The sequence below is a fragment of the Molothrus aeneus genome, chromosome 1, assembly GCF_037042795.1.
Source record: "Molothrus aeneus isolate 106 chromosome 1, BPBGC_Maene_1.0, whole genome shotgun sequence".
Lineage (NCBI taxonomy): Eukaryota > Metazoa > Chordata > Aves > Passeriformes > Icteridae > Molothrus > Molothrus aeneus.
In genome coordinates, this window is record NC_089646.1 from 49,073,794 (window position 1) to 49,088,291 (window position 14,498).

Consider the following 14,498-nt stretch of genomic DNA (forward strand, 5'->3'; position numbering starts at 1 on the left):
CTCACATAAAATTAATTCTGGAGTGCAGATTCAAAGGCAGCCTTTAAGCCTTTTGAAATTCTGCTGTTAAGCACAATCTCTAAGAGTGTGACTTTTTATTTTGGTTGCACCATATCTCAGCATGCTTGATATAGAAGAGCATCTGTCCTTATTGATGCTAATGGGATCTTAGAGGATTCACTGAGAGCCATGGAGCACCAGGACTGCTGAATGATGAATATCCTGTCTGGGATGGAGCAAGAGTGTTTTGTATCATTTCCCACCAGCTATGCCACAACAGCCTCAGAAATCAAATCTAGCTTTGCCTGCACATTTGAAAACAACAATTTGCCAAATATCATTTCAATGTATATTTGCTCATAAAGTGCCTCCAGAAAAATATGTCTGGAAACAAGAAACCTGCCAGTTCACCAGCTGACATCAGAAACCCCAAAGGGCAGAATCAGGCAGGAGGGAGCTGTACTGACCTGTGTGCGGGTTGAGAAGGATACTGCCAGGAGGTATCCCTGCAGCTTCAAGTGGAAGAATGATATAGCTGGTGTTGCTGGGGGCCACCTGGCCACTCATCCCATTCTCAGGGTAGGACACACTGCCTGAAGAATTGGCTGTCACCCCAGGGACGAGAGATGCACTTTGGAGAGGCTGATGTATTCGTGACAGTGATCCTGAGGAGCCAGCACTGCTGGAAGACTCTGAGCCTAACAGGGAGATACAAGCACAGCAGGAAGGGGGAGGTTACAAGGGACACCAGTCCCCACCAGACAGGGCACATACAAGGACAACCTTCACAGACTGCAAAGGGATGCACCACTCCATGCCCAGCTGGTAGGAGCAGGATTTTCACTCCCAACTGAACCCAGTACCCAGTGGTAATTTTCACAATCCAAAAACCCACTTTGCTCATGCAACATCAGCTTCCCTCCAGCCAATAAACAGATTTACCAAAGAGGAACACAAAATCCTCAGCATGTATTTATAATACCAAGGTATCAGTTCATAAGGCATAAAAACTAAACACAGTGTTTATAAGGAAATAAAAAAACAAACAAACAAAAATTGAACACAAAAAAAATCATCTAACATTCTCTGCAAAGCAACAACAACTGAGTTATCAGTCCAGTCACGAGGCAGCTGTGTAATATCCATATTAACTTAAAGCTACCTAAGATACTACCTAAGACTTTTGCCACTTTAGTTTTTCAGCATCAAACCTACTAAAACTGAACAATCAAGACAAATCAACTGTGCTAAAACACATTTGTGCCTGGAAGAATGGGAAGACACATTGTTTTAACCCCCAAAAATAATATTCAAACTTCTACTTGATTAGTTTGTAATTTGCTTCACAGAAAAAAGACAAGAATTTCTGAGAGCATAAGGCTCAGGTGATCAGCTTCCCTAAAGCAGGATGGTATGGATGCTTGCTCCACAGAGCAAAGTATGTTTGAATTGCAACTTCTTTCATTTTATTTGAGTCCACTGTCTATGCATCTAACCTCCACAGTGTTCATCTGCAGGTACAGACTAAAAGCAAGGGCAGAATTCAGACTTCAGTTTAGCAAACCTCTTTGAGGCAAATTATATCCTTTCAGATATGGGATACTGCAGGTGGACCCTGTAGTGGACTGCTTAGAGGTTCAAACTCATTTTCAGTCAAATGCATTTGAAATTCATTTATTTTCTCATATTTAGAGAAATGAGAGCAGAAGAGGTTTCTTCTGAAGAAATCATGCCACCATCCTGTTACTTAACAGAGGATTTTTCCACAGATTACTGCAGGTTGCTATGTAACACACATTTTTTTATCCATCTTCTTCAAACTTTGGGTTCATACAGCAATCACTACAGACACAGTCATCTCTATGAATAGTGCACTATTTGCCATAAGTAGGACCCTACATCTGCTTCTCTGGTATTTAATCAAGAAAGTAATAGAGATTTCCAAAGAATTTTTTGTTTCAGTAAATAAGTCTTACAATAAAACATCAAAGTTGTACTAGTTGCTATTTTTTTCCTTTCCTCGCAGACTGAGATTAGAAATTTAGAAATATTATTCCTGAACAAATAGTTTTATTTAATTTCAGATTCCTGTGTTTCTACAAATTGCAGTTATTCCTAGAGGCCATCCTCATCAAGCTGCAAGTAGTATTTGGCATCTTCCTTGCATCTGCAAATGCAACTGCTGGAGTTCAGTTTTCCTTCCACATCAGTTACAAGGTCCTTTACTGTATTTCTCTGGCCTTTCTACATGCACCTCATGTTGTTTCGTTGAGTTCTCTCTTTACTTTCTCCTCTTTTCCTTCACCTTTTGAATTCACCGTGTCAGGAAGCTGCCTGGAGATGGTAATGGTGATGAGATTTCTTAAACCTCTCATTATTTCTAAGGGTGTGTTTGAGTAGTACCAAGCCTGAGTTCAGACTCTCTCCGCTTTTTGTGCCATTCCAATGAAACGCTATCAGCACAAAAGAAGATTGCAGCTCTGACATTCAATTGTTTTGGTTTTTTCTTTCCTCCCTTTCTGCTGTTCTTATGGCAGAATTATGTATTGATCTACACCAGCTTCTGAATGATAAAAGCCAGGGGACTGCAATGAATTCCGGTGTACTCATCACATGGCATGGAAGCAGTGGAAAACACTTTGAGGCTATCCCCACACGTAGGTCAAGCTGATAGCTTTGAAATGTCTGCCTTAAAAGATGCAAGATCTGCTCTCCCATGTCAGCAGATCAAGTTAGTGATTTTGAAATAACACAAGTAAGTCACAAAACCATATCAAGAATTTTCTGAATTTAAAAAAGAAAAAAAGAAATTCCAGAAATTACTGCTGTATCAATTTTCCCCCCCATTTATACCGTATAAGAATGATCTACTTTATTTAGTTCCATTATTGTAACTTATTTCCTATCATTTTAAGTCTAGACATATTAAGCCAAGTAAATTCCAACACTAATATTTGGAAATTAACACCAATTAATCTTGTCTTTGTAGCTCTGATTAGCTGTTTTCACGCTGCCTGAATTTGGAATGGGAAACCACTTTATAATGAATTCAGTACTGTAAAAAAGGGGAAAAAATAAACTATCTGACTTTATTCAGATTCATATTAAAAGATGTCTTGCAAAAGACTTCTGAAAGGAACTTGGACTAAATGAGATTTTTGCCCCCATTACACAATCTAACCTCTTTTTTCAGCATGTAATGATGGATAGTTCTTCTAGATTATTCTATAATTTTCTTGCTGTTTCACAGTTGAGATAATAATAACCTTCACATTCTCATCACTTTCCATTAATATATTTTTTAAATATTCTGAGAGATACAGAAGTTCAAAGAGCTGTAAAGAAAAAGAGACAGAAAAACCACCAAAAATGCTTAATAGCTTAGAGAGTTTGCAGAGGGAGAGTATGGAAATACCATTAATTTTCCAATATTCTAAGCAAAAGTGAGTGATGCAACATGTCCTGCTCTATTTTCCTTGGATCAGCATTCACTATCTGATGACTTTGAACATCTCTGCTCATCTCACCTTTCAAGTCCAAGGCAAATTTCTCCTTTCTTATCAACTACACTCTCAAATCTATCCACTGCTTACTCTAGACCATCATCATTTTCAGGAACAATAGAACTGGAATGGAATACTGCAAGTATTTTTGTCTTGGATATAGATTCCTGGATTAGAAATATTTATTTGCTACTTCTGTAAGTCACTTGCCTTTCTCTATACAACAATATATTTTGTGATCTTTTAATGAAATGGCACGTGCTCATGTGAATATGATTATTTCTCTCTAAGCTGCACTTCTAAAAATAAAACTGATGCTTCAGCACAGTCAGTGGGGAAGATTATGACTGGAAGCAGTTGGCTCGTGACCTGCTGCCCATACATCAATATTCTGAGTTTTTGCTGGACTTACAAGACTCATCAGGCTAATGACTAATTCAAGTAAATTATAAAGAAGGAAAAATCCAGTTCCAAAACTCAAAAGAAAAAATATAATATACAGGACACTTTATTTAAGAAACCCCAAAACCTAAACAACAAACCAAACAAACCAAACAGCAAAGGAAGGTTAATGTATTAAAATGCCTGCAGTAATGTATTGAAATGCCTTTCCCAACAGGAGTAGCAATGAGCACCTAACAGGAGAGATTAGACTGGGTCTCAGATTACTTGGAGCCCTGCCAAGGAAACTAATGATCCCTACAGATCTGTATCAACACAGCTAATACCCCAATGCAACCAGCTTTTTACAACTAAGAGGGAAAGAAATACATTCTGACAGATGTGCATTCCACTGAATGGAAAATGCATTAGGAGAAGCAAAAGGTGCGATAGCTACTACTTTTAAGCCTCCCAACAATTATCTAACTAGATATGTAGATACACATAGAACATATATTTGAAACACATCTTTTCTCATGATGTTAAAACCTGTTGCAATGTGTCAGTGACAATAACGTGGTAGTTGATATGCTAGATTTTCTCTTTTTAGGTGTTACAGACTGAACATGTACATCATTGTGCCCCTACAGAGACAACCATTTCACTTACCACTCTTAGACAACCCTGGAAACTTTACTCTATTACTAGAAAGCTAAATAAACCAACATTTTGCATGATGTCCTAAATAGTAGGAAGGCAATCCAATTGAAATTTGTTAAATTATTAACTCCCCACTTGATATTGAATTATAGCTTAGAACATCTCTTTGTACCTACTGAACTACAGAATAACAGAGAAAGAAATTTTATTTGCATTGTACAATCTGTGCTTTTCAGTAGAACAGGGTTTTCTAAACGATCAACAGGTGCATGAAAATAACCATCAGAACCAATAAGATAACCATGTAATGGGTTTCAAACAGCCCCTTTTGTTAAGTTTGCAAAAATGAAGTAACATAATTCCTTTGCTAAGCTCCAATTCCTGTGCAGCTGAAAACAATAAAGTCTAAGACTAATTGACACTACTGGACTCTACTGCAGAGAACAGCATGTTCTGTGATCTCTCTGTGAGCCTAAGGGGAAGCTAACATCTTTCTGAGCTTCAGTTTCTGCTTGTTTGCTATGTACCATTAATTACTGATTTATCACAGGTTAGGGGCAGAACATTTAATTTTGGTGACAATATGAAAAGCGATCCAGAAAGGCTACAATGTTAATACTGCATCACTGTATACCCTGTTGAAGGCAGCTGTGAGCCTTCTGTAAAAACCCTGAAAATTTTACTACTCCTATGCTCAGGAAGACTGTTTAACAATGCTTCTGGATGACTGCCATATATAGAGAGAATAATTTTCACATTTGAAGAAACCATAAATATTTTCCGTCATTTAGCCAATGAAGAACATTTTGACCAACTAATGATTTCACACTGATTCAATACAAATTTTATGCAAGACAAAAAAAATTTAAATTTATTACTGTGAACCATAAAGCTTTTCAGAGAAAAGTCTTTCTGTAGGAGAACTGGGACAGATTGGTGCCTAGCAGACACTGGCATGCTACCAGGGCAGCATGTCTAACATGGGTAGCAACACCTCTGCAATTCCATTTCAACTACTGTAGTGAACACAAGGGGAAAAAGCAAAACAAAACTAAATCACCCAAAATAAAAACATGATCAACCTTTAAATGTCTACTGAACTACAGAACACCAGGGCTGCCTATGGCAAAAGTAGAAAGTAATGAGGATAGTATGCAAAATATTCGCTATCAAGAATCACTTGATACCTAACACACCTTAGAAAATGCAAATATCCCATTGACTACTGTATGAATGCACTTAGCATTTTTTTGGTGAAGGGAAAACACTTTATCGAGACATATTTTCCCATTGTTTTTTGAATTGTTATTCTTTTCTGCTTTAATGCCCTTCAATAGCATTTTAGAGAGAAGGACAGAAATAGTGATTAGGATAGTAGCTCTTATGACTTTTTTCAGGCTGACTGTTTGACTTTGTGTCCTGGCTTTGAAGTTTTGTTTTGATATCCAGTCTTGCTCCTCTTCCCCACTTCTTCCTTTTATCTTGCTCCTCTTTTATTCTTTTTGTGCCTTGGCTAGCTTTCCAGTTTAAATGCATTCCTTAAAAAAGTCAAAGCATTTAAAAAAGAACATGGAATTTTAATATCACTGATGTTTTAAAAATGTATTATAAGAGCTTTCATTTGGAAGCAATTTGGGGTTTGGCGTCTACAGGGTGCAGATGCATTTACAAGTATTGGCATGCTTCACAAGTCTCTTCTTTAATACATTTCCTGAGTGCATCCTTTTTACTATGCTTGATTTTAACACTAAAATGGCTTCTTAAAAGTATTGCCCTTGAAATTAGATGTCTCCTCCAAACTGGATTTCCCTGACACCATTTTAAATGCTCTGCACTTCTGCAACACAATGTTGCAGAGAAATACATTTACCTGCACTTTACTTAAGGAAGAATGATACAAAAAAAAAAGTATAGGAGGAGCCTGTGCCTTCTTAATTCTTGCACGTCAAATTCAGTTTTGATGCTATTCAAATATTCATGGGAGGGAAAGAAATCTGGAAGTGAAACCATGCTCTATTCCATAATTCAAGCCCCACTGTATGGGCTGTTTAGCCTATATTCAAATAAAAAATACACTGGAGTGTAGTTTCAGAACTACATACATACTGAAATTGCACCTTGCCTTCCTGGGGCACATCCCATAGGCAGACAGAACACATGATAGGGAGGATTCTGTCATCTCTCCACCTGGCTGAACACAGGGATGAAGGGACAAGGGGCAGTGGCACCAAGCTCTTGCCCAGCACAGCAGGCAGGTCTCCTGTGTGATTATCTCACTGTCTCAGGGGCCCTGGGATAACAGATGTGAGGCTCTGCAAGTGGAACCAAACAGCAAGGATGGCGGTTCACTTGGCTGGAGGTTAATTCAGACTGCTCCCTGCATCAAAATTGCTTCCATATAGAAAAAAGGATGGGTCACAGTCAGGGGAGACTCGCTCCTGAAGGGAACAGAAGACCCAATATGCTGATTAGACTCACTTCTTGGGGTTGTCTGCTGCCTCCTTGGTGCCTGAGTTAAAGATGTGAAAAGAGAACTTTTTACAGCTCTCACTTAATTACTGATTTTTCAGTTAAGCAGCAATGAAGTCCCAAGAAGAAGTCTGTGGGCAATCAAGAGACTTCAAGGCCTTGGGATGATTGGTTAAGGGATCAGGAGAAAAAGTAGTGCTCTCCTCTGCCCTTCCAGTTGCAGGGACTGAGGAAGGAAGAGCCAGCAGATTAAGAACAGACTCTGAGCCTGGTGTCATTGACAACTTTTGGGGGTTTTAACCACGGGTTGGTTTATAGAACTCCAAGCCTAGACAGGTTACACCTGTCTGTTAAAAGGGGAGAAAGTATCTTTGCAGAGGAGTTATCAGGTCTTTAAACTTTTTGAAAAGCAAAAGGGATGTTATGCAGCATGCCAGTGTTTAAGGGATGGTGTGCCAGTGAGGTTCTTTGGTCTGACATCCCAGTGGAGGCAGAGGATGGAGATGCATGTGGCAGTGAAGACACAAAGGTTACTGATGTGTTAGAAATGAAAGAAGTGCCTGAGAATGATCAGTAGGAATTACAGCTTCTTCCCACAAAAAGGGGGCAGGATCAGTAACTCAATTTAAGGGCATCTACAGCAATGCACACAGCATGGGTAACAAAACAGCAGGAGCTGGAAGTACCTGCACTGCAGGATACCTGTGACACAGCTACCATCACAGGGTGGGATGACTTGCACAAGGGGAGGGCTGCAGTGGATGGCTGGAAATGCCTCTGAAGGCATACACAAGGAAGGACAGATGGTGGGATATGCCTTGTATGTTAGAGAATGTTTTGATTGTCTAGAGCTTGACAGTGGTGACAAAAGGGTTGTGTGTTTATGGGTAGAAATCAGAGAAAATTCCAACAAAGCAGGTGTCAGGGTGGGAGTTTGTTATAGAGCACCCAAGCAAGATGAAGAAGCAGATGCAATATTCTATAAGCAGACAGGAGAAGTCTCACAATCACTGGCCCTTGTTCTTGCACATGACTTACCAGATAACTGCTGGAAATAGGACACTGCAGTGAGGAAACAGTCTAAGAGGTTCCTGGAGTACGTGGAAGATAATTTCCAGGCACAGCTGGTGAGGGATCCAGCTAGGGAAGGTACCCCACTGGACCTGTTTTTGTGAACAAAGGACTTTTGGGGTGGAGGCTTTATTGGGCACAGTGATCACAAAAACGACAGTTTTCAATTCTCAGAGAAATAGGGAGAAGGGTCTGCAGATTGGCTACCTTGGACTTTCAGAGGGAGATTTTGGCCTTGGGAGGCAGTCCTGAAGACAAATGAGTCCAGGAAGACTGGACATTCTGCAAGAAGGAGAACGGGCACAGGAGTAGGTTGTAACCATGAGCTAAAAGACAAGCCAGCATGGAACACAGCCACTCTGGCTCAGGGTAAAAAATGGCTATGAAGGGTAAAAAATTAGAAAGGCCAAAGCTCAGCTAGAAATTAATCTGGCTACTGCTGTAAAAAACAACAAGAAATGTTTTATAAACATATTAGCAACAAAAGGAAGGCTAAATATGATCTCCATCCTTCATCGGTTGGAGGGGGAAACACAGTCACAAAGATAAGAAAAAGGCTAAGGTACTTAATGCCTTCTTTGCCTCAGTCTGTAATATCCAGACCTGTTCTCTGGGTACCCAGTCCCCAGAGCAGAAGACAGAGACAGGGAGCAGAATAAGGCTCCCAAAATTCAAGGACAAAGGTAGTGATGTGCTGCACCACTTAGACCCACACAAGTCTATGGGATCCACCAAGGGTTCCGAGGGAAAGGGTGGAAGTGCTCACTGAGCCACTTTTCATCACCTATCAGCAGTCCCAGTGGGATCTCCCAGCTGAGTGGAAGCTAGAAAATGTGACACCCACCCACAAGAAAAGCCACAAGGAGCATGCGGGGAAATAAAGGCCCATCAGTATGACTTCAATGTAAGAAAACTTACAGAGCAAATCCTCTTTAGTGCCATTATGTGGCATGTACAGGACAACCAGGCAAAAGGGCCCAGCCAGCATGAGTTTATTAAAGGCAGGTCCTACTTAACCAACCCAGTCTCCTATGACAAGATTACCCACTTAGAGGAAGAGGGAAAAGCTATGGTTGTTGCCTACCTGGACTTCAGAAAAGCCATTTTTCAACACTGTTTTTCACAGCACTCTCCTGGAAAATCTAGCTGCTCATCGCCAGGATGGGTGCACAGTTCCCCCTGGCTGATGGCCAGGTCCAGAGTGGTGGTGAATGGAGTTACACATAGTTGGAAGCTGATCACAAGTGGTGTTCCCTAGGGCTGGTGCTGTTTAATGTCTTTATCCATAATCTGGACAAAGGGATCAAATGCATCCTCTCAGGAAGTTTGCAGATGATTCCAAGCTGGGAGGGAGTGTTGATCTGCTGAAGGTGAGAAGGCTTTACAGAAAGATCTGGACAAGCTGGAGCAATGGGTTGAGGTTAATTTTGTCATTCAATGAGACAAAGTGCAAGATCCTGCCCTTGGGTCACAACAACCCTATGCAGTGCTACAGGCTTGGGAAAGAGTGGCCAGTGGAAAACAACCTGAAGGTGCTGGTCATCAGCCAGATGGATATGAGCCAGCACAGTCCTTGAAAAGGCCAATGACATCCTGGCCTGTATCAGCAATAGTGTGGCCAGCAGGACCAGGGCAGTGATTGTGCCTCTATACTCAGCACTGGTGAGACTGCCCCCCAAATCCTGTGCTCAGTTCTAGATCCCTCAATACAAGAAGGACACTGAGGTGCTTGGAGCACATCCAGAGAAGGGCAATGGAGCTGGTGATGGGTATGGAGCACAAGTCTGATGAGAGGTGGCTGAGAGAACTGGCTCAGAGTTCTTTTTGCTCCCTAAACTACTTTAAAAGAGGTTGTAGCAAGGTGAGGGTCATTCTCTTCTTCCAGGAAACAAGTGACAGGATGAGAGGTAATGGCCTCAAGTTTCTAGAGGGGATGTTTAGGCTGGATACTAGGAAAAAAATTCTTCAGTGAAAAAATTGTAAAGCATTCTAGCAGAATGTCCAGGGAAGTGGCTGAGCCACCATCCCTGGAGGTATTTAAAACACATGTAAGTGTGACCCTTGGGAGCATGACTTAGGGGTCCACTTGACCATGTTATGCTAATGCTTGAACCTGATGACCTCAAAGGTCTTTTCAACTCAAGTGACTTTATGATTGTCTAAAACTTTAAATTATGTTCAGCCTCCAGAGATCTAAAATGTAGTTACTATGTCAGTGGCTTTATTTATTTATTCTAAAATCTCCATTCCCCAGCATCCCGAACCACATAAAAGCTACTGTAAAATTTGGGGGATAGGAGTGAAATCTGACCAAGTCAGGTTTGATAAACTGGGTGTAAATTAAGTACCATCTATAAAACACTCTCAAGCTGAAAGAGCACTAAGTGCTACATATTGATTACCATTTGTCGTGTACTATAGGTATCAAATGAACCAATCTGATGGAATCATCTGATGGCCTCGTTATTTATTATGCACTTTCAACCTAAAGTATAATAGAATAGCTTAATGGAATAGCTTGAAATTACTTAGATCCAGACCCTGTGACTCACTTATATGTTAATGTACTCGTAAAGTTAATACAAATAAATCCAGAATTCCCACCAGATTCATAGTCTCCTTAAAGGATGTTTTTGTTTAATGGGAACTAAACAAGAAAATGGAGAGATTGTGGGACCTCTGTGAGTCCACTATGGCCTCAACTGCCACCACCAAGGCAGAGGCTGTACGCCAAAATACAGATGGCATGTACTTCAGCAATGACAACAAAATGTTCTTGTATTTCTCCTCAGATATCTGACATTTAATTATTCACAACTCATAAATATTAAGATTAATAAAAAGGTAAAATCTGTGCTTTCTCTGAAAGGAGTACCACCTTTCCAGGCTACAAGTGCAGTACGCGTGTATGGTGTGTACACATTATACCCCAGGGAAAGCCTACCTCTCCTATGATTTGCAAACCTCATGCACTGCATTTTTTCTTTATTCCTAAAAACTCAGAGGCAGGTACCCACATACTAGCATCCACAGAGGGACATACACATTTCCTTTGTACAGGAAACACAACTGTTTATGTATTTTTCCATCTATGGAACCAACCATGAGGGTCAGACTACCTGGTCTCTGAAGGTCCCTTCCGACCCAAACCATTGTGTGACAGACCATACTCAGACAAGCACCAGCACAGCCATTTATCACCACACAGCAAGAAGCACTGTGAACCCAATACAGTACTAGCTACCTGTTTTAGACAGTTTGCCGGTACTTCTGTTGCTTGATGAGCTATCTCCTCTTGTCAGGACGGTTATCCCACCAAAACTGGCTGTCTTTGTTATGGCTGGCTTCAAATTTCGATTTGAGCTGTCCGAGTCTGTGCTGCTCCATGGCCTCTGGTGGTCTGTCCACTTCAATTCGTTCTCTGTACTGCTCTGTCGACTGCCAGATGTCTTCCCAATGCTGTCTCTGTTGCCCCTACAGATATCATGAAACAAAGATTTATACACAAATAAAACCATGTCAAGGCAAAGTCTATCTTCAGGTACCCTGCAGCAACCCAAATAAAGAAAAAGGAGATACTCTGCCTTTACAAAAGCAGGTGTGAAATGGGATTTGACCCCCATACTTATCTGCCTTCAGCATGTAAACACTGCTATAACCTTTTTACATGCATGGCACTTACCACCATCCTCTTTTCGATGTCCCCTCAAAGCACTTTACCAGATGGGGCTGACACAGCAGTCTTATGCAGCACTGATGCAGCATTTCTGTGCCCATTCTGTTTTCTTCCCTCAGCACGCCCCTCACCACTTCTCACTTTGCTGTCCATCCACTGTGATGTTTTTGTCACCAACTTCACCTGCACTCTACCTTTGTCCTCATATCCTTATTTCTATAGGAGCTTGCTCCCAGCCATTATCAGCTTTGTGAGCCCATCCAAAGTCTTGCCTAGACATGTGTCCTCTCAGTGTGACCCCAATCTCTTCACTGCTAATGCTTCACTTAGACACCTACAAGTCAGTTTACTTTGTTTCCCCTCTGCACAGAATAATCATGAAATTTCCTGGGTAGAGGCTGCCTGTCCTTGAACAGTTGCAGAGCACCCAGTGTACTGTGAGTAATAACACAACAGTAAATCCTGTGATCAGAATTTGGCTTATTTATGGTAAACTACTTGCACTGTACTGCTGAAATGACAGAACCAAACTGCCTACCACGGCTTAGTGCACCACGACTGTTATCCCAAGTGGTGCTCATAACACTGTATTTGGAAGGATTTTAATAGACATTTTCCACTCCTCTGTTGTATTTTACAGTATAATAGCTTGCAGGCTCAAAACTCTTTCTACAGATCAAAAGGATGGGACTGTATCTATTTAATTTTTTTTGGCCACATTTTTCCTTGTGGACTTGGTTCCTGCTTTTTATTCGGAGAATCTGCTGAGCTGTGTCACTTGGGACATGAAGGAGGCAGCGTGTCAAAGATGGGATCAGGCTGTTGCATTCCTTGCCTGTAACAGAGCCTCTCTCAGATGTGATCAGCAGTATAAACCTGTTGACCTTTGCTAGACCCACACAAGGGAAAGCATGAAGAGAAACAGTACAGAAGCAACAACAGAAAAAAAGGAAAAAGATTTTAAAAATAAATCATCCTTTAAGATTTAATCAGAAAGAAAAAAAGCCCAAAGTATATTATTTATAGACTCTTTTGTACTCTTGTGCTTAGAAATGAACAATTCTCTTCTATTTATATGCTAGAGAAAAAGAGGGAGAGAAACAGAATGCTATTGTATCCCCATTATCTGTAGCTTTGGGTTACAAAAAAATCTCTTTTAGCTCCCCAAACTCAGACATTAGCTATTAAGAGTGTGTGTGTAGACACCTCCTAAGTCCTGCATCCTCAATCCAAGACTCTCAGGTCATCAAGGCTAACCTAAAGCAAGGAGGAAGCTTTTTTGTGCCTGCTGCCTGTGGTCATGGGGCACAGAAACAGATGCTCCAACACTGCTCCTTATCTGGTGCAATTTCTCCATCTCCTCTGTGGCTGCTGTGATGACATGCAGACTCAGCAACCACACATCAAATTTTCTCCTCACACAACTATTTCTCCTCACAGTGAAAAATTATGTAATTTAATGATATAGGTTTGAAGTGACTTATGCAAACCCCAATGCACACAGACGTCTAGTGAATATCTGCCTTGCTGTCCATGTGCCTCAATAGATGAAGGGCACACTTCTGAAAGCATCCATTCCTTCTGCCTCCTCTGCTTAAGACTTGTGGCAGCTGACTGACTCTTAAAGGAGCCTGGTTGATGTGAATTGAACATGTGAGAGCTCATGGTGGGGGAAGACAACCTTTCTAAAAGTCTCAGAAGAACACTGTCACCACCAGATTCAGGCTTCCACTGATTCAGTGTGTCAACTGGTAGAACTGCTCTCCATGAAAATAGGGACTGAATTTTAATGATTTCCTGTTGGCCTGGGATGCTCTTTGGGATATGGAATCCATCTGAATGTGTGGAAGGAATTGGAGTTGAGAAAACAAAGTGAACAGAAAAAAGTTTCAAAACAGATACTTCAGATAAGGGAGCTTCAATCATTTTTGCCTCAATGCACTTTTACTTTAGCTTTTAACAAACCAAGAAAAGGAAAAAAGGTCAGTCTGGGCACCAGTCTATGAAACGTGCTTGTCATATATGCTCCAGGAAAAATGGAGCCTCTCCAGTGTCTCCCAAACAGTCACAGTCTGAGCAGCCAGGCAGATGAAAATCTCATGTGGTTCCTGAGGCAGTTACCCAAAAGAAAAGGGTCCTGTTGTTACCTCTTCGTTCAGAGAACATGGCAAGAGTGGGCAGGACTCTGTTCTCCATGCTCCCTTCCAACCAGCAAACTGACATACCCACAATTGTCAAGGTGTGCCTTGGCAAGGACACAGACAGAATCACAAGTGGGATACACTGGGAAATATATATTAAATAAAATTCATACAAACCTAAACAGCTGTCTTTTCTTATGCATATCATTGCATATGCTACTGTCTTCCAACAGCCTACTGAAAAATGAAAAGAAAGATTATGCTAAAAAACATGGTAATTCAAATTTATCTGATATGTAAAGTTTTATTTGATTTCTAGATACATTTTTCAATTTGTGCTATATTCAGTTTAAAGAACCAAGGCTAAAAATGCCCCCTCCTCCCTCTCCCATAGCTGTACACAGTCAACTGAATATAAGTAACATCATCCAGTGAGGCTGAGGGCCAATTTAGCATTTCCTGTTACCAAGAAAGGTAATTCTCAGAAGCTAAGGAACCATTCCATCCAAAGGAAAATTCATAAAAATATCACCTAATAAGAACATAAAAAAATGCAAGCCAGCAAAATACTGCGTATGTAATTTTAAGTACTTGCTA

General features: G+C 40.8%; 1 protein-coding gene across 17 annotated transcripts in view; it reads right to left on the reverse strand.

The window, feature by feature from the left end:
• Positions 1-14,498, reverse strand: part of ARPP21 (cAMP regulated phosphoprotein 21) — a 142,460-nt gene that overhangs the window by 52,522 nt on the left and 75,440 nt on the right. For 12 of the 17 annotated variants that reach the window (XM_066556767.1, XM_066556784.1, XM_066556721.1 and 9 more), the window contains 3 exons: positions 14,079-14,138; positions 11,326-11,558; positions 468-698 (listed from right to left, as the gene is read on the reverse strand). In XM_066556767.1, the coding sequence (XP_066412864.1) occupies positions 468-698; positions 11,326-11,558; positions 14,079-14,138 (524 nt within the window). The remainder of the gene's footprint in view (positions 1-467; positions 699-11,325; positions 11,559-14,078; positions 14,139-14,498) is intronic. The other 5 variants (XM_066556792.1, XM_066556809.1, XM_066556833.1 and 2 more) reach the window with 2 other exon arrangements.